This window comes from Aethalodelphis obliquidens, unplaced genomic scaffold (assembly GCF_003676395.1).
Source record: "Aethalodelphis obliquidens isolate GAN/ISIS:26980383/991018 unplaced genomic scaffold, ASM367639v1 scaffold79, whole genome shotgun sequence".
In the NCBI taxonomy this organism is placed as follows: Eukaryota; Metazoa; Chordata; class Mammalia; order Artiodactyla; family Delphinidae; genus Aethalodelphis; species Aethalodelphis obliquidens.
In genome coordinates, this window is record NW_020838023.1 from 7,828,221 (window position 1) to 7,849,477 (window position 21,257).

The following is a 21,257-nucleotide window of genomic DNA, read 5'->3' on the forward strand; positions in this document are numbered from 1 at the left end:
CATTTTCCTTGCTGTAAATTTAATCTGGGGCCATTGAGGTCAAACTAAGAAAGTTGCAGGAGGTGAGCACAGTGAGTCCAGAAACATGCTTTTTTTCAGGATTTGGGTTTATAGTGTGAGGGCCTATTCACATTAAATGTAGATTATGTTTCTACTCAAACCAAAGTTCAAGTGAAATTTCAAAGTAAATATGACACTGCAAAGAAAGTTCTCTCTTCTTACATTGCCATGAGCCTTTGGAATCCTTGAGCTTTTCCTCTACTCAAACATGAGAAATATTTGGAAGAAATATATAAACTGCTCAAGTACAGATCAATGTTTACTTAAGCCAAAATGAAATCTATCCACAGTTGACTTGTTTTTCACTTCTCTCTCCTATCCTGGAGTGTAAGATACCATTGATTGTAAGATGCACCATTTTCTTTAACAACAAATTGAATTCCACTGTCAAACTGAGAGTCAGTTGGCCACACCAGCCTCCTGTTGCTCTGAACTTTCTTTCATGTATTCCAAGAGATTTGGCAGTTTTTCCGGCTTTCATCGGCATTGCTTGGTGTGTGCTAGGCAGTATCTTGCCTATTTTGTAGTTACAGGACAATGATAGCTTCATCTTCTGATAGGTATTTTTCTTTCTTTGGACACATAAAGCATTTGGTTATTGTTCTGCAAGAAAATGTGGACGTTTACTCATTCATCCAACAGTGAATATTTTTCTTCACTATTATCACATACGCACCCTGCTACTCTGTTTCTGTTCCTTTCTTATTTACAAAGTCACTTTTTGTTTTGATGCCAAATCATAGTAAAATCACTTTGAAGACATTTTAAATGACAATTGAAGTCAATATGCACAGTGCACATAATTCAGTTGGAGGCATGACATTATGAACAGCTGTGATTAAGAGATGTTAAAACTGGAAGGAAAAAATCTGCATCTTAGAATCAAAATCTTAGAGTAGAAAAAAGTATGCATGTGGAGTCAAACTATGCATTATTTTTCTCTGAAAAATTTCCTGTAAGCCAATCAGGAATTACATTTCCTCTCTCCTAGAACTTTTCCTTAACATTCATGGTTCTTAGTGGTTTTCTAGATTCTGTCAATCGCCCAGGATAGAAATAGGACTCATCAGTAATCCTTAGGGTTGGGGCTGATTTTTAATGAAATGTGTTTTATTAAACAACAGACTAGAGAAAGAATGTTAGAGAATTGAGAGACCTAGGTTCTAGTCACTCTTCTGCCACCAGTTAACAGTATAACTTAGGAGCTCATTTTTCCCACCTGTTAAATTAAACTGTTGGTTTATATCAGAGATTTTTCAGTCCTAGCTGCACTTTAGAATCACCTAGGTAGCTTTCTAAAAAAATGTCCAAGACTGATTCCAACCCCAGACCAATTAAATCAGAAACTCTGGGCATCAGTATTTCATAAAAACTCTTCAGATGATTCTAATGTTCAGCCGTGGGTTGACCCCTAAGTAAGATGACCCTTACACTTTACGTGAGAGATAGCATACTAAATTGGTTAAAGTCAGACTCTGAAGTCACCAACCTGGGTCTGAATCCTGGCTGAGCTACATATCAGCAGCATAGCATAAGATTTGCTGTGGTAGAAAATGAAACCACTGATGATGATGATGGTGATGATAAGAGCAGCAGCATACATTTATTGACAGCTTTGCTTGCATGTTCCAGGCACTGTTTCTGAGTGCGTACGTGTACCATTCATGATCCTCACCATAGCTCTTTGAGATAACTGCTACGAATCTCATCTTGCAGAAGAGGCAGCAGTAGCATAGATAAAATTAAGTAGTTTGGCCATGTTCACACGGTGGTAGAGCTGGATTTAAATCCAGGGAGTCTGGCTCTCTAGTCTGTACTCTTAGAAATCAAATATGTATCACAAGAGAAAGAGAAAACCTCTGTCAGGCAATCAGGTTGGGGTAATGATACACTCCTTGAGTGTTGAACTAAAAGCTTATAGACCCAAAGTTCTGACTCTAAGGAACTTCTTAGAATCTTACAAGTAAAGAGGACAGATAACAGAAAAAGGTTTTAATGTTTAAAGTCCTGTCATCGTATATGTGAAACTGTTTCCTTGATGTAGAAGGGGAGAATGTGAAGGGTATTCCAAGGTCACACATCTCATTGGTGATTTTCTTGATACGCTTATTTGTTGTACTTAACAACATGGGATTTCTTTGTTTTTTTAAGCCTTATCAAAGCATTTATTTATTTATTATTTTAATTTATTTTTTGGCTGCGTTAGGTCTTAGTTGTGGCACGTGGGATCTCCATTGAGGCACGCGGGATCTTCCCTTGCAGTGCAGGCTCTTCGTTGCGGCGCACGGCCTTCTCCCTAGTTGCTGCGTGCAGGCTCTAGGGTGCGTGGGCTCTGTAGTTTGCGACACGCGGGCTCTCTAGTTGAGGTGCGAGCTCAATAGTTGTGGCTCGCGGGCTTAGTTGCCCTGCAGCATGTGGGATCTTAGTTCCCTTACCAGGGATAGAACCTGCATCCCCTGCATTGTAAGGCGGATTCTTTACTACTGGACCACCAGGGAAGTCCCTAAGATGGGATTTCTTTAAGTCCAGAAGCATTCACTGAGCAAACATCTCATTGATGTTAAATCACTGAGCAAACATCTCATTGTTGTTAAATCAGATTTAGCTAGAAACCAAATGCACACACAGCTGAAGTGTTTGAAGGAAAATTTGTCAATCAGTCAGTAAGGTGGAAGTGAGTTTCAAAGGGAAATTTCAAAATGTTCTGAGCTGTGTTTGGTGAGCCAGTTTAGAATGCCTTTATACCCTGTTAATCTTTGTGTTGAAAATAAACTTGTTCTTTCTAACAGAAGTTAGCATTTCACGTCATTACATATCAGCCATGCTGAAGTATCAGAGGTTGGTAGAGATTTAAAAAGTATCAAAACAGCAACTGTATTATTTTGAAAATAAGCCAGAGGATTAACTTAATCTGTTGCCCAGAAACAGTCAAAGAGGAATCAGATTGTACTTCAAATTTTTTTAATCTTTTGCCATGTTGTGTAGCAGGCTGGAAAAAACTGAACTTGTGAGGGAAGTTGGCCGTTCACTCAACCTTCCAACAATTATTAGGAAGTTTAGTAAGAACTTTTTAAGCACATGTTTTGCTTTTCCCTAATTGGCAGGGAAAAGCCCATGGCTGCCTTGGAGTCTTTGATTTTAAAGATCTTTCTCTTGTTTAGATATTGCTTGGATGACCGAAAAGCATTAGAAAGAGATGGGGGATTTTCAGAACTTCAGTCTCGTCTTATTCGTTATGAAACTCAAACTACATGCACCAGAGAAAGTTTTCCAGTACCTACCGTACTGAGCCCTCTTCCGTCTCCAGCAGTTTTGTCAGAGCCCGGAAGTGTCCCTGATGGAGAAGCTTTACAAAGTGAACTCCGGACTGAAGTCTCCCGAGGAAAAAGGAGATCAAAAGATCTGAACTGCCTTTATCCCCCCAAAAGGTGGTATATTAAGTACATAAAGATAGTATCTTGACAGAAAGTATTTTAGTCCGAGGGTAATTGAATTAATCTTTCAGATTTTTAAGCTGCTTTCTGTGCAGATTTTAATGTAACTCATTCATACCAGGAATTTTGTTTGTATTGTGAGCAGTTGATGATTATGCTTATAAGTTATACAAAGAAATGACTTGGAAAAAACACATTGTTTCTTGCTTTATATGCTAATGTACAGCCCATCAGCACAATGGGTTGTAAAGCTTTTAAGCCATGGAACACTGGCGATCTTATCCAATAGATTAAGCAGCTGAGCTGCTCTGTTGAAGGGGATGTTTAGGGATACAGTTTTTCTGTTAGCTCTCTTCTCACTGTTTCCTACCTACACTGGCCCCTTAAACAAGGGGTTTCATGAGGTACCATTTTTGATTGAACCTGGGCTATGGCAGTGAAAGCGAGGAGTCCTAACCACTGGACCACCAGGAAGTTCCCATGAGGTACCGTTTTAAAACAACTTGTTTCATATAAAATACAGCTTTAAAGCCTACATAATAATATATGAAAAATGAGATCTTTCTAGCTAATTTATTTGCTAGCTAAATAAAATATCCAAATACCTGAACAGAAATTAGAAGCTTATGAGATAAACACTCTAATTTCTATTGAATTTATATATCTTTAGAACCTTTGTCAAATTTAGGTCTTTGACACCTAAAACAAACCTTAAATTCTTATTATATGTAAATCTTTCAAAAAGTATCAAATATCTTAAAGTGAAACTTTCAAATCTTCTTTTAAACAGTGAAAATTATTAGAATACTTTTTCCCTGATGGGGAATAACTAAATTATTTTCATGAGGACTTTACAAGTTCATGGTACTATTTACATGCGATAAAGCTAAAAAGCAAATCCATTAACATTTAGGATACTGTATTTTGTAATAATATTTTTTATTTCTGACTGTGACTGATAGATATGTGTTCCAGACAAGAAAGTACACTGTGGCCTCTAGGTTAACAGAATTGAAAAATATGAGACCCTATCTTGTAACAGGAAATTTAAACATTCTAGAAAGATTGAAACAAGAGCTACTTTTATAGTTTTATTTCTGTTTGTTTTAACACTGTTATTTATTTTGCTCAGGTAGTTGCATAGCTACAACAAGCATGATTATTATGGTTTCTTCATCAAAATTATCTTAATAGAAAAGTATAAGTAGTTGGCAGATGAGTACTGGATCTATAAATAGCATGGCCTGGAGTGCCATCCCTGATTTCTGTGAGAAATTGTAAATTAACGGGGAGGGTGACAGTAATGTTGCTAGTTTTTCCTATTAGCTTTTAATACTAGCTGAAATCCTAGAATGTTATTCATTGCCTTCTGTGTTCTAGTCACTCATTTGAAGAACTAAGGGAGCAACTGTATAATATGATGTTGACTGCTTATTTAAGGCAGTAGTAGCAAGAAATTGTGTTTGCTTTTCTTGGGTTTATATGTCAATGGTTATGGTTGTAACATTTAAGACAGAAAATGGACTTCATTGTTGATTCACTTAATCTGCATTTTTATATTTTCCCCCCCATTAGACTTGTGAAATCTGAAAGTTCAGATTCTCTTCTTTCTCAGAGAAGTGGCATTACTAATCATCATCATCATGCAGTGACATCCAGGAAGCCACGGGCAGAGAGATCATTACCTGTGACTTGTCCATCTCTTCCAGTTCTTAGCAATGAAACTCCCAAAGTCACTACAAATGCCAGTTCAGGTCAAAAAAGTGTGCCTGAATCAAAAACATCAAGGCCCAGTAAGGAATCAAGATCACAGAAACACACACGGGTAAAGATTTACTTCCTGACTCTCTTAGTTCTGCACGGGAAGAAATTTCTTCATTTGATTCGTTTTAAACGTTTGTCTAAAAATTTTATGAATGAAATGAAATGGTATCCTTAATTTACTTTAAAATAATTCAGGGGAGTTCCCTGGTGGCCTAGTGGTTAGGATTCTGGGCTTTCACTGCCTTGCCCGGCTTCAATCCCTGGTCCAGGAACTGAGATCCTGCAAGCTGTGCGGTATGGCCAAAAAAATGGAGGAAAAAAAAAATTCAGTGCAAGAAGGATAATGGAAAAGTGAGTGGGGGCGTATAAGTGAAACAGAAAGAGCCACAAATTGATCCTTCTTGAAACTGGTAGTAGATATATCGAGATGAGGATTTGTTACAAATATTCTCTTCACAGTGTTTGACATTTTCCATAATAAAAAATAAGTACACACCTGTATATCCCTGCTGTGTGTACCTTTTACACTTAGATTTTGATTCAGAACTCAGGATATGAATTCCTCTCTTCAGACACTCTAGTCCTCTCTTCCTGACAGATAGCCTGCGACACGTGTGATCGTGTCACTGTTTCAGATCTCCTTTCTTCTAGATGCTTTTGTCTTAATGAGCTTATCTATCTTTAGCATAGCTACATGGTTCTGTGATTCACAGAACTTAACTCTAAAGCTGAAATAATATGTTTGTACCTTTTCCAAGACATATTAGTTGTATACTATGTTCTGTTCAAGATATTGAAAGAAGTAGTTACTGAAACCCTGAAGAAACACAGGATTACTGAGGCTCACGAATGTTTCACGGCTTGCAGCCAACGTCTCTTTGAGATCTCGAAGTTCTATCTAAAGGTACAGTGTCTTCTCTACTGATGGCAAAATCGAGGTCAAGTTCTAATGTTCCTATTTGACACAAGATAATATTGACTGAGTATTTTTTACACTGATAGCTTATTGCCAATTTTTTTTAATGGAGGTAGAAAAATTGGAGTCAAAAAGTTTATATTTGATTTATTTGATTTTAGTTCTTAGATGTAGAAAACTACACTTTAACTGGTATCCTCAGTGTTTCCCTAACAAGCCTTTGACTTAAGTTGATAATAAGCTTCCACTTACTTTATTCAACTTATTCAAGTAATTTTAGTATATAGTGAAACTACTGAAGGGAGTATCGAAGCACCCAGCTTCTAATTTTGGATCCATTATCTTCTTGTTGTAAGACATTGGACAGATCGGCCATTCAGATGACAATTTTGTAAAACTTAGATGGTGAAAAAAAAAAAAAAAAACTTAGATGGTGTTAGATTAGTTCCAGTTTTCAGAGTTTCTGACTTGAATCACAATTTTATATGGGTTCCTGATTAAAACTGCAGATGGACCGCATGCATTCGATTCCCTTCCTTTCTAAAATCTCTCAAGAAAGACAGTATTGAAAGTACAAAAACTAAGAAAAGAGGAAAGGAGAAATGTAGAAATGTTTTCATACGTTGTTGAACCAAAAAAAACACATGGAAGCATGGTATAACAGAGTAGAAGAAGTGACAGCCTAAATGTCTGCCTGGGGACACCTGTGAGAGGCAAGCCAGTTCAACAGACATGGTCTCTGACCTGCTCAGGTCTTGGAGACACCAAGTATCATGGAAAGCAGGGGCAAGGTGCCGGGTGAAAAAAAAGAGGAGTTAAATAGAGATCTACAGAGTGAACTGGGGAGCCTTCAGTTTGCTCTGCACGCTTTTCCCCCGCAATGTTAACTACAGATAAGTATATTATACATAGTTTTATCCTCACCACCCCCCACCCCACCCCTGCGACAATGCAGGAAATAGTCTCTGGAGAAAAAAGAATTGGAGGCCACGGTAAAAAGTCCAGCTGGCCCCTTATTCCCCTACCTTGTAAAGATACCAATGAACAAGCTCTGTACAGACAGAGCTTCCAGTAAGATTTTTACTATCTCATTTTAAAATATGACTGGACAGCCAAGAGTTAGCATACTTTTGAGAAAATCTTCTAATACAGCAGATGCCAAAACATGAAGGAACAAAGGGAACTATGAAGGAGCAGAAAGCTGAAGAAAACTTCATAAAAAACTATATTGTCGGGCTTCCCTGGTGGCGCAGTGGTTGAGAGTCCGCCTGCCGATGCAGGGGACACGGGTTCGTGCCCCGGTCTGGGAAGATCCCACATGCCGCAGAGCGGCTGGGCCCGTGAGCCATGGCCGCTGAGCCTGCGCGTCCGGAGCCTGTGCTCCGCAACGGGAGAGGCCACAACAGTGAGAGGCCCGCGTAATGCAAAAAAAAAAAAAAAAAAAAAACCTATATTGTCTCAGAGAGAAGATAATTGGGTGCACAAAACCGGAATGGGATGCTGTTTCCAAAAACTATAGAACATGAAAGCTCCTTAAAATTAGAAATATGATAAAATCAGTACAATAGAAAGGCTGAACAGTTGAGATTAAGAAATTTACCAGAAATTAGTATTAATGACAAAATTAAGGATAAAATCATTAAACACAGGATAAGAAAATGGGGGAATTAATCCAAAAGATCCAATATGCTAATAATAGGAGTTTCAAAAATAGAGACTAGAGGAGAGAAAACTCAAAAATATAACAGAATGTTTTCTAGACCTGAAGGACGCACTCCTCCTGCTGGAAAGGGCACACAGCTTGTCCAGCCTAGTGGATGACAGTTCTACAAGCCACATCACTGTGGAATGTCACATCTCCTGGGACAGAGAGAATATTTCCTAAAAGCTTCCCAGGAGAGAAAGTAGTTTACATACAAAGAATCAATAAGAGTGGCATTGGATTTTTCTGTGTGCCAGAAGAAGGTAGAACAGTATCTTCAAATTCTGAAGGAAAGTGATTTACCTAGTATTTTATACCTGGTCTAGAAGTCAGTCAGGTATGAAAATTCAGTACAGATACTTTCAGTCATGGAAGGTCTGAAAAATTCTGTCATTTTTTTACCCTTTTGACAAATCTGTGAGAAGATGAAATTCAATAGAACAAGGGACTGAATCAAGAAATAAAAGAAAAACTAACCTAGACTGGGGAAGATAAGTCCCAATGGGACCAGGCTGAGGGAGCAATTGGACCAAATTGGAGCAGGCTATGGGAGAAGGATCTCCAGTTTAAAAAAATACAATTAAGAAAACAAAAGCAAAAACGAAAAGCTGAAGTGAGAGATTATCCAGGATCCCTGAGTGTTTGAAGAACTTTGCTGTACATTTAATCAGTCTTTCACAGCATTGTGGGGTGGGGGTAGGATTATACACGTGGAAAACTAAGCAAACGTAGTTCAACTACAGGATAAACAAAACAGATGAAAGAGAAATTATAACCGTTATACATTACTTAGCTCAGGATTGAACTATATTTGCTTAGGTATAAAATGCAAACATTGACTATTTACTAATCAAAAATTTGTGGTGCAGCTGTTACTGAGAGGAAGAGAAGGGAGGTGGGAGGATTCAGAGACCTGAATCTGGGATAACAGCAATCACTGTCTAGAACTGTTAAATCACGAAATAAAGTATAAGCTTATTATTTAGTAACATGAAGGTATAAATAAGAGAAAGAGCTTAAAGAATTCAAAGTGACCACTTCAATGGAACATAGCTTGGAAGTGCAGCGGAGGATTACTTTTTTTTTTAAATACAATTGGATTTTAAAATTTTTATAATATAATTTGATATAGTCATTACCTTTTTACAAGTCAGAGATTTCAGTTTTATTTCCTATGTCATTCCCTCTTTGTGGTGGAATGAAATAGCCAAAAAGAAGAGAGAGAAAAAAAGTTATTTTATCTGAAAAATAAATATGAACTGTATATTCATTTCCTGAGTAATGAAGTTAATGTGGCTACTCATGTTGAGGATGGGGCTTAGGTTTGGTCAGTGCCATTGAGTATTTGAGATTAGAGTGGCATGGATTTATGTATATATGGATGTATTTTGGTTAGAGTACTTTGACAGGAACTAAATTATAATCTGTTACTTTGATTTTTTTGTAGTATCTCCCTCTTCATGTTGATACTTACAGAATTAGGATCATCTCAAGTTTTTAATAATGACTTGTTCTCTGTAATTTAATGTGCAGATTTAAGCTGCTGTATTTTATTATGTTTAGGATCTTAAAACTTCAAGGGGTCTATTTGAAGAAATGAAGAAAACAGCAAGCAACAATGTTGTACAGGTAAATAAATTATTCCCAAGAAACGACATTCAATTAAATTGCTATTTTATTGCAGGTTAGTACCTATGATGCTGTAATATATGCAGTAAGAATTAGTGAGTGGTCTTTTCAACTTTGTCCCTATGACCACTCTTTAAAATAGTTAATAATAGACTTATGCAAGCAGAATCTTTAGTAGTATTTAAGAGATTTCTCTGTTAACAAAAGAGCTTCTAAAATGATGTTAAGAAACAGAAAAAAAAAAATCCAAAGAGCTGGAAAAATTAATCCATTTCTATTAGCTATTTTCAAAGTTTAGTTAATTTCTTTTTAGTGATGCTTTGAAAGTACATTTTTCAAATAAAGGTGGGAAAATAGAGTAGAAGCTTCATCTTGTCCAGTGAGAACACTACTGTATTCCGCAGCGGAAGTTCAGCAAAAAGTGTTCTTGTGCAAGAAAATAAAATGTGGGTTTTTTTTTCCATTTAAAAATTCATGATCTAACATGTAATATGTATACACATATGCAAAGAAACACATACAATTTATTTTTATTTATTTATTTTTTTAACATCTTTATTGGGGTATAATTGCTTTACAATGGTGTGTTAGTTTCTGCTTCATAACAAAGTGAATCAGTTATACATATACATGTGTTCCCATATCTCTTCCCTCTTGCGTCTCCCTCCCTCCCACCCTCCCTAACACATACAATTTAAAAACATAATTTTAAAAGAGAATATCCTTGGGATCACTCACTGTGCAACCTGGGAAATAAAATATTGTGGGGACCTTGGAAACCGCCAAAGAATCCCTTCCCCACCATATCCCACTGCATCACCTCTGGAGGTAACCGCTCTACTGATTTTTTTGTGTGTGTGATAATCATTTCCTTAGTTTTTTTTTTAATAGAAGTATAGTTGATGTATAATATTATGTAAGTTACAGGTGTACAATATAGTGATTCACAATTTTTAAAGGTTATACTCCATTTATAGTTATTATAAAATCTTGGCTCTATTCCCTGTGTTGTACAATATTATCCTTGTAGCTTATTTTATACATAATAGTTTGTACTTCTTAATCTCATACTCCTATATTGCCCCTTCCCCTTTCCCTGTCCCCACTGGTAACTGCTAGTAAAATGTATTTTCAAGATAATATATATTTTAAGATTTTGACAGGTTATTTTTTGCTTTAAATTTTCTACCATACTCTTTTGAAATTTTAACAATATCTTTTTCTATCACTTGTGTTTCCAATAGAAATGTACCATAATCATATTTTTTTCTCTCCCTAGGTGATTGAATGGGTATTAGAAAAGACAAGCAAGAAATAGCACAAAATCATTCTCTTTGGATAATTATAAATTGGACAGAGCTATTTACTTTTTCCTTCCATAGTTTGAAAATTACAAACAAATTTCAAACTTTATTCAAAGAATAGATGTTACATCTCTAAAGAATTTCATAAATATCCTATATTTATATAGTTTTGAGGTTGCTCAGTTAATGTATTTATAATTGTATACTTATTTTATAGTTTTACTATATTTTAATTTTTTAATATTTTATATATGTTTACAAATTTTACTCTTGGTTATTTAATTATTCCAATAAATAGAAAAAGATATTTCTTTACTTCTTGGTAAATGTCTTTGTTGTTAGGCCTATTTAAATTAATAAGTCTTAAGTAAGACATTGCCAGTGGTTTTTCTCATGTGTTCCAATAGCATGATTTATTGGACGGCCCCTGATTTAGAAAATATTGGCAAGAAAATTCACACAGTTAGCCATGTTCCCTTACCCCTGCCCTAGAGCCACCACTGTTGAGCTATTCATGTTTATTTGGGATCAAAAATGAAGAAAGAGCAAAACTTATGAAAATAAGACACAGTGAAAATGACTAAGTACAGACTCCCAGAAAAAAAAATACCTTTTCCCATGGCAGAAAATCTGGAAAATGCAAAAAAGCGTGGAAAAAAATTCTAACATTGTTTCTGTCTATAGGTAACCACTGTTAATATTTTTAAACATTATGTTTAAAATATTTTCAGAATTGGTGTCATATGTGTGTGTATGTTTGTTGTACGTGTGTTTATATGTGTGATGTGTGTGTATATGTATATTAATTTATAGCCTGCTTTTCACTTAACAATGTGATTTAACTTAATGATATATGATATAAAATGATTTTTATATCATATATCATCATTTTAATAACTGCATGGTACAAATGAACCACAATTTGTTAAATCAGTCCCTCATTGTTGGACATATGAGTTCAATTTTTCCTTACTAAAAATAAAACTTTAATGAATATTCCTGGTACATCACTGATTATTCCTTAGTATAAGTTTTTCGGAGTGGAATTTGTGATTTTTGGTAAATTTTTCCAAATCGCCTTTCTGAGAGATCAGTTTGTACACCCACCAGCAGAGTCCCCGTTTCCTTTTCTGATGGCTGAAAATAGTGAGGGTGAACATTTTTAAAAATATGTTGGCCGCTTTTTCAGTAAATTTAATTGGTCAAAGAAATTAATTTCTAAATTTCTAGATGCCTTCCTGGAATTCCAAAGCTGATCTCCCCATTATCCACGTCAGGGCCTAGACTCCCACAGGGTCAGAGGTTTGGGCTGCAGCCTCCCTTATTTGGGCTTCTGGAGAAGGGGAGTTACAAGCCTTCCCTATACCTGCACGCTTTCCATACTCGGATACTACTTTAACTAAACTTCCATGCAGTGCTCCTACTTCATACCTTTTGTGAACTTCCCATAAAAAATATTTCAAAGTAAAAAGTGACAAGATATTTCAGATAAATTTGAAAGCAGGTACAAAGGAGAGATCTAAAAGGCCCAAAGACTTCAGGTCAATTTTTGGAATAGACTAAAAGTCATGGAAGAAAAGGCAGGCTGAACTGAGGTTCAGCTGTACATACTTTGGGCTGTGTTCCAGGAGAGGAACCCTGCTGACCAGTTGTTCTGTCTATATATACGATAAGTATGAGCGGGACCTCATGTGGGAGGGAGAATATAGGCTGAGCTTAGATATCAGATGTTCTGAGGAGTTATTTCCCAGTGCTGGGAATAATGCCTAAAGCTCCCACTCTTTATAAGGACTCTTTTTTAGAGAAAGAGGGAGCCACAGGGCTGGACTAGCTCAGCTCCGTTATATAGTGATGGTACATTTGGCAAAATTGTTGCCTACATAACCTGGAAAAGAGAATTTGTACCAAATGAACTCATGGATCTAGTTAAGGTTATTTCCAGACAGAATGCTAGAAGTGTCAATGAGCCATTTGTTTGTTTATTTGGCTGAATACAATAAGGTGCAGGACAAGATAGATGAACAAGAGGAGGGACTGTTCAGTTTTCTAGCAGCATTTTGAGGAGATACAGAGGGCTTAGAACATTCTGGATTGGAAAATGAAATGTTTTCCCGCTTCTAGTATCTCTAATGGCAAAATATTCTCCAAGTAAGTAATAGCCTCAAGAAAAAGATCAAACCAAAGGTCTAGCAATATAATTCTTTATTAAGACCTTAGAAATATTTAAAGTAAACTCTCGTAGCAAGGCAAAAGGGCTTTTAAGAATCTTCAGGGTGTTGCCCCATGGCAATCTGACACCCAAAGTAAAGAGGACCTGTCCTGAAAAGAATTGTGGGTGTGGTTTTCATCTAATAGACTAGACTATAACTTGATACATAGAGAGCCCACACATTTTATTTTTATTGGAGATGTAATTTACATATTATGGAATTCACCCTTTAGGGTGTATAATCTAACAGGTTTTAGTATATCCACAAAGTTGTGTAATCATCACCACTGTCTAATTGCATAACATTTTCCTCACCCCAGTAGAAATTCCATATCTACTAGCAGTCATTTTCTGTTCACCACTGGCAACCACTAATCTGCTTTCGGTTCTCTGGATTTGCCTATTCTGGACATTTGATGCACGTGGACTAATACAATTTATGGTCTTTTGTGTCTGGTTTCTTTTAATTAGCATGAGGTTTTCACGGTTCATCCCTGTTGTAGCATGTATCAGCATTTCACTGTATGAATCTGCCACATTTTGTTTATCTGTTCATCAGCTGATGCACATTTGGGCTGATTCCACTTTTTGGCTATCATGAATAATGCTACCATGGAGGTTTATATACAAGTTTTGGCATAGACATATATTTCCATTTATCTTGGGTATATGCCTAGGAGTGGAATTGTTGGACTATATATTCAACAGTAACTGTTTAATTTTTTGAGAAAAGGCAGACTGTTTTCCAAAGCAGCTGCACCACTTGACATTTCCACCAGCAGTTCCAATTTCTCCACATCCTTGCTAATACTTGTTATTATTTTTCTTTTGACAAATGATAGGAAATATGAGGTAATATCTCATAGTGGTTTTGATTTGCATTTCTCTGATAAATAATGTTGTTGAGCATCTTTTCACATGCTTATTGGCCATTTGCATATTTTCTTTCCGCAAATGTCCACCAAATCCTTTTTTAAGGACTTTTAGGTGGGATTATTTCTCTTTTTATTGTTGAGTTATAAGAATTCTTTATATTTTCTGGATTCTAGTCCCTTATCTATGATTTACAAATATTTTCTTCGATTCTGTCCTTCCACTTTACGGTTTTATCTCTTACATTTAAGTCTATGATCCACTTTGAGTTAATTTTTGTGTATGGTGTGAAGAAGGGATCCACCATCATTCTTTGACATACGGGTATCCAGTTTTACCAGCATAATCTGTTGAAAAGACAGTTCTTTCTCCATTGAATTTTCTTAGCAACAGAAAGTCCATAAAATTTTAAGGAATTTGTATCAAAATGAAAAGAGACTTCTGAGCCACCAAATTTCAGTGGGCATGAAGCAGGGTGAGAAAAGTGTTCAGTTGCAAATATGGACTATTTTTTTTATGGAAAAGAAAGACTTTTCAGAAAGTCAAAGCCAAGAGGCCAAAGGGCAGAGCCAATAATAATGGATTAGAGTACCACTCCCAGGTAGCAGAAATGAACCCTGGGTCACATCCCCTGCCCCGGCAAGGGATAAATGGTGACATGTGCCCAGCTGGATTTCAGAATTACTATGAACTAGTGATTAGTCCCTTAACAAAGGAAGTGTCTGCTGCAGTTACCCTGTCCCTGCCTCACCATTGTATGTTGGACGTACAGATGGCAGTTAACTTAGGTTTCTTAGGTCACAATATTCTGGATTTTTAAAAGCCACACCCTGAGTCTCATCCCTATCTGGACTGATGAAAATCATGAAATATTGGACTTTATCCCATATTGGGAGGAAATGAGCATATTTTGTATGTAAGAGAAATGAAAATAATTGTGGCCAGAGAGTGGAATGCACTCTCAAAGCTCAAAGCTTTGAGCTCCTCCCATCAAGAGATGGAGTCTATCTCCCTCGTCCTTGCATCTGGGCTGGCAGTATGACTTGCTTTGACTGGTAGAATATGGTATAAATGACATGGTGTGAGCTAGAACCTAGGCTTTGACCATCTTGCAGCTTCCGGTTTGCTCTTGTAGAACCTTGCCTGAATGTAAGGTAGGCACATAAGGGAACTGGTCTAGCCTACTAGATGTTGAGAGGCCATACAGAAGAGAACTGAGGTGACCCAGTAGACAGCCAGACCGGCTGCAAGACAGTGAGTGAGGCATCTTGGACCTCAGTCCAACAGAATGCTCCAGCTACATACAGCCATATTCTGTGAGTGAACCCAGGCAACCCACAGAATAGTGAGATAATATGGCACTGTGTTCTAAGCCACTAGGTTGTGAAGTGGTTTGTTTTGTGTAAACATTATGTTCTGTTCATGTTGAAGAATTCATTGAGAGGCCAGGTGCAAGAAGGAAAGTTGCAAAAACTTCACTGATTAAGGTCTTAGTTCGAAGGCCTGACTTGAAGAAGAAAGAAGTCGCTTCTTTCTGGACTCTGTTTGCCTTTCTTGTGAGACCCAGAAAACTTGCAGAGGAAGCATTTCCTTCACCCCTTGTGCAGGTGAAAATTACAAAGCAGAGACACTGCAATTAATGAGGGGTTGTGAAGGTCTTTCCTGGACTTTCCTTTGCGTTCTTGGGAAGAAATAGACTATATTCATCCAAAGAATTACAGTTGAAAGTTGCTGAAAATATAACTGGCTTTATTTCTTGAAAAGAACAAAGTGTTTTTTTCAACATTCCCAGGCGCTGCTCCAAGCTAAGGCAGAATCACAGCCATCAGGCCAAGTGTGAGAGCAGGATGGGCTCTGCCCGAGGCTAGAGTTAGGGTTAGAGGCCTTGCCCGCGTGCTGCCTGTGCCTTGGGGGATAGGCTGCGTGTGCATCAGCTCCCACTTGTGCGCACTGGTCATCCTTAGTTTTCACCGTCCTCCGCCTCTGCCCTACTCTTTGCTGTAACAATGTCTGAGCAATGTTCTCAGTGTCGAGTCTTATACTCTTGCAATAAACTGCTTTTTTTTATGTCGAAGGAAAAAAACAATGGAGGATAAAAGGCCAAAATACAGTTTCCTACTGCTTTTCTGTTATCAGACAAATGTGTTTCCATCCCTTACTTGGACATGGTTTAGTTATTTTAATGAGGTATTAGACTTGCTTCCCCTAGTGAAATCCAATGTAGTGTAATTTAGAGGACTGGGTGACATGATAATCAATTTCCAGTCCTATATTCAAATAGTTCTGTTATGTAAGATTTTATAAACAAGTTAAAAATATTATTCACTACTCTCAGAACATTACTTACCCATAAACAGAAAACCTTATTTATTTATTTATTTTAAACATCTTTATTGGAGTTTAATTGCTTTACAATGGTGTGTTAGTTTCTGCTTTACAACAAAATGTATCAGTTATATATATACATATGTTCCCATATCTCTTCCCTCCTGCGTCTCCCTCCCTCCCACCCTCCCTGTCCCATCCCTCCAGGCGATCACAAAGCACGGAGCTGATTTCCCTGTGCTATGCGGCTGCTTCCCACTAGCTATCTATTTTATGTTTGGTAGTGTATATATGTCCATGCCACGCTCTCACTTTCTCCCAGCTTACTCTTCCCCCTCCCGATATCCTCAACTCCATTCTCTAGTAGGTCTGTGTCTTTATTCCCGTCTTACCCCTAGGTTCTTCATGACATTTTTTTTTTCTTAAATTCCATATATATGTGTTAGCATACGGTATTTGTCTTTCTCTTTCTGACTTACTTCACTCTGTATGACAGACTCTAGGTCTATCCACCTCATTACAAATAGCTCAATTTCCTTTCTTTTTATGGCTGAGTAATATTCCATTGTATATATGTGCCACATCTTCTTTATCCATTCATCCGATGGACATTTAGGTTGTTTCCAGCTCCGGGCTATTGTAGATAGAGCTGCAATGAACATTTTGGTACATGACTCTTTTTGAATTATGGTTTTCTCAGGGTATGTGCCCAGTAGTGGGATTGCTGGGTCATATGATAGTTCTATTTGTAGTTTTTTAAGGAACCTCCATACTGTTCTCCATAGTGGCTGTATCAATTTACATTCCCACCAACAGTGCAAGAGGGTTCCCTTTTCTCCCCACCCTCTCCAGCATTTATTGTTTCTAGATTTTTTGATGATGGCCATTCTGACTGGTGTGAGATGATATCTCATTGTAGTTTTGATTTGCATTTCTCTAATGATTAGTAATGTTGAGCATTCTTTCATGTGTTTGTTGGCACTCTGTATATCTTCTTTGGAGAAATATCTATTTAGGTCTTCTGCCCATTTTTGGATTGGGTTGTTTGTTGTTTTGATATTAAGCTGCATGAGCTGCTTATAAATTTTGGAGATTAATCCTTTGTCAGTTGCTTCATTGGCAAATATTTTCTCCCATGCTGAGGGTTGTCTTTTGGTCTTGTTTATGGTTTCCTTTGCTGTGCAAAAGGTTTGAAGTTTCATTAGGTCCCATTTGTTTATTTTTGTTTTTATTTCCATTTATCTAGGAGGTGGGTCAAAAAGGATCTTGCTGTGATTTATGTCATAGAGTGTCCTGCCTATGTTTTCCTCTAAGAGTTTGATAGTTTCTGGCCTTACATTTAGGTCTTTAGTCCATTTTGAGCTTATTTTTGTGTATGGTGTTAGGGAATGATCTAATCTCGTACTTTTATATGTACCTGTCCAGTTTTCCCAGCACCACTTGTTGAAGAGGCTGTCCTTTCTCCACTGTACATTCCTGCCTCCTTTATCAAAGATAAGGTGACCATATTTGCGTGGGTTTATCTCTGGGCTTTCTATCCTCTTCCATTGATCTATATTTCTGTTTTTGTGCCAGTACCATACTGTCTTGATTACTGTAACTTTGTAGTATAGTCTGAAGTCAGGGAACCTGATTCCTACAGCTCCGTTTTTCATTCTCAGGATTGCTTTGGCTATTCGGGGTCTTTTGTGTTTCCATACAAATTGTGAAATTTTTTGTTCTAGTTCTGTGAAAAATGCCAGTGGTAGTTTGATAGGGATTGCATTGAATCTATAGATCGCTTTGGGTAGTAGAGTCATTTTCACAATGTTGATTCTTCCAATCCAAGAACATGGTATATCTCTCCATCTATTTATATCATCTTTAATTTCTTTCATCAGTGTCTTATAATTTTCTGCATACAGGTCTTTTGTCTCCTTAGGTAGGTTTATTCCTAGATATTTTATTCTTTTTGTTGTAATGGTAAATGGGAGTGTTTTCTTGATTTCAACTCAGATTTTTCATCATTAGTGTATAGAAATGCCAGAGATTTCTGTGCATTAATTTTGTATCCTGCTACTTTACCAAATTCATTGATTAGCTCTAGTAGTTTTCTGGTAGCATCTTTAGGATTCTCTATGTATAGTATCATGTCATCTACAAACAGTGACAGCTTTACTTCTTCTTTTCCAATTTGGATTCCTTTTATTTCCTTTTCTTCTCTGATTGCTGTGGCTAAAACTTCCAAAACTATGTTGAATAAGAGTGGTGAGAGTGGGTAACCTTGTCTTATTCCTGATCTTAGTGGAAATGCTTCCAGTTTTTCACCATTGAGGACAATGTTGGCTGTGGGTTTGTAATATATGGCCTTTATTATGTTGAGGAAAGTTCCCTCTATGCCTACTTTCGCAGGGTTTTTATCATAAATGGGTGTTGAATTTTGTCGAATGCTTTGTCTGCATCTATTGAGATGATCATATGTTTTTTCTGCTTCAATTTGTTAATATGGTATATCACGTTGATTGATTTGCGTATATTGAAGAACCTTTGCATTCCTGGAATAAACCCCACTTGATCATGCTATATGATCCGTTTAATGTGCTGTTGGATTCTGTTTGCTAGTATTTTGTTGAGGATTTTTGCAGCTATGTTCATCAGTGATATTGGCCTGTAGTTTTCTTTTTTTGTGACATCCTTGTCTGGTTTTGGTATCAGGGTGACGGTGGCCTCGTAGAATGAGTTTGGGAGCGTTCCTCCCTCTGCTATATTTTGGAAGAGTTTGAGAAGGATAGGTGTTAGCTCTTCTCTAAATGTTTGATAGAATTCGCCTGTGAAGCCATCTGGTCCTGGGCTTTTGTTTGTTGGAAGATTTTTAATCACAGTTTCAATTTCAGTGCTTGTGATTGGTCTGTTCATATTTTCTATTTCTTCCTGGTTCAGTCTCAGAAGGCTGTGCATTTCTAAGAATTTGTCCATTTCTTCCAGGTTTTCCATTTTATTGGCATAGAATTGCTTGTAGTAACCTCTCATGATCTTTTGTATTTCTGCAGTGTCAGTTGTTACTTCTCCTTTTTCATTTCTAATTCTATTGATTTGAGTCTTCTCCCTTTTTTTCTTGATGAGTCTGGTAATGGTTTATCAATTTTGTTTATCTTCTCAAAGAACCAGCTTTTAGTTTTATTGATCTTTGCTATCATTTCCTTCATTTCTTTTTCATTTATTTCTGATCTGATTTTTATGATTTCTTTCCGTCTGCTAAGTTTGGTTTTTTTTTTTTTCTTCTTTCTTTGATTGCTTTAGGTGCAAGGTTAGGTTGTTTATTCGAGATGTTTCCTGTTTCTTAAGGTAGGATTGTATTGCTATAAACCTCCCTCTTAGAATTGCTTTTGCTGCATCCCGTAGATTTTGGGTCGTCATGTCTCCATTGTCATTTGTTTCTAGGTATTTTTAGATTTCCTCTTTGATTTCTTCAGTGATCACTTCGTTATTAAGTAGTGTATTGTTTAGCCTCCATGTGTTTGTATTTTTTACAGATCTTTTCCTGTAATTGATATCTAGTCTCATAGTTGTGGTCGGAAAAGATACTTGATAGAATTTCAATTTTCTTAAATTTACCAAGGCTTGATTTGTGACCCAAGATATCTATCCTGGAGAATGTTCCATGAGCACTAGAGAAAAATGTGTATTCTGTTGTTTTTGGATGGAATGTCCTATAAATATCAATTAAGTCCATCTTGTTTAATGTATCATTTAAAGCTTGTGTTTCCTTATTTATTTGCATTTTGGATGATCTGTCCATTGGTGAAAGTGGGGTGTTAAAGTCCCCTACTATTATTGTGTTACTGTCGATTTCCCCTTTTATGGCTGTTAGCATTTGCCTTATGTATTGAGGTGCTCCTATATTGGGTGCATAAATATTTACAATTGTTATATCTTCTTGGATCGATCCCTTGATCATTATGTAGTGTCCTTCTTTGTCTCCTCTAATAGTCTTTGTTTTAAAGTCTATTTTGTCTGATATGAGAATTGCTACTCCAGCTTTCTTTTGGTTTCCTTTTGCATGAAATATCTTTTTCCATCCCCTTACTTTCAGTCTGTATGTGTCTCTAGGTCTGACGTGGGTCTCTTGTAGACAGCAAATATATGGGTCTTGTGTTTGTATCCATTCAGCCAATCTGTGTCTTTTGGTGGGAGCATTTAGTCCATTTACATTTAAGGTAATTATCGATATGTATGTTCCCATTCCCATTTTCTTAATTGTTTTGGGTTCGTTATTGTAGGTCTTTTCCTTCTCTTGTGTTTCTTGCCTTTAGCAGTTGTTGTAGAGCTGGTTTGGTGGTGCTGAACTCTCTCAGCTTTTGCTTGTCTGTAAAGGTTTTAATTTCTCCATCAAATCTGAATGAGATCCTTGCTGGGTAGAGTAATCTTGGTTGCAGGTTTTTCTCCTTCATCACTTTAAATATGTCCTGCCACTCCCTTCTGGCTTGCAGAGTTTCTGCTGAAAGATCAGCTGTTAACCTTATGGGGATTCCCTTGTGTGTCATTTGTTGTTTTTCCCTTGCTGCTTTTAATATGTTTTCTTTGTATTTAATTTTTTACAGTTTGATTAATATGTGTCTTGGCGTATTTCTCCTTGGATTTATCTTGTATGGGACTGTCTTTGCTTCCTGGACTTGAATAACTATTTCCTTTCCCATATTAGGGAAGTTTTCAACTATAATCTCTTCAAATATTTTCTCAGGTCCTTTCATTTTCTCTTCTTCTGGAACCCCTATAATTTGACTGTTGGTGCATTTAATGTTGTCCCAGAGGTCTCTGAGATTGTCCCCAGTTCTTTTCATTCTTTTTTCTTTATTCTGCTCTGCAGTAGTTATTTCCACTATTTTATCTTCCAGGTCACTTATCCATTCTTCTGCCTCAGTTATTCTGCTGTTGATCCCTTCTAGATAATTTTTAATTTCATATATTGTGTTGTTCCTTGTTGTTTCATCTTTAGTTCTTCTAGGTCCTTGTTAAATGTTTCTTGCATTTTGTCTATTCTATTTCCAAGATTTTGGATCAT

General features: G+C 36.8%; 1 protein-coding gene across 7 annotated transcripts in view; it reads left to right on the forward strand.

The window, feature by feature from the left end:
- The window catches only part of MTBP (MDM2 binding protein), a 154,751-nt gene that overhangs the window by 62,135 nt on the left and 71,359 nt on the right, over window positions 1-21,257 (forward strand). For 3 of the 7 annotated variants that reach the window (XR_003429893.1, XR_003429892.1, XR_003429894.1), the window contains exons 18-21: window positions 3,222-3,488; window positions 5,070-5,319; window positions 6,049-6,162; window positions 9,440-9,505. Coding sequence is in view for 4 of the 7 variants with exons in the window: in XM_027092578.1 (XP_026948379.1) it covers window positions 3,222-3,488; window positions 5,070-5,319; window positions 6,049-6,162; window positions 9,440-9,505; window positions 10,785-10,823 (736 nt within the window). In the remaining 3 variants the exon portion in view is untranslated. Of the gene's footprint in view, window positions 1-3,221; window positions 3,489-5,069; window positions 5,320-6,048; window positions 6,163-9,439; window positions 9,506-10,784; window positions 11,491-21,257 lie in introns of those variants that run through there. The other 4 variants (XM_027092578.1, XM_027092575.1, XM_027092576.1 and 1 more) reach the window with 4 other exon arrangements.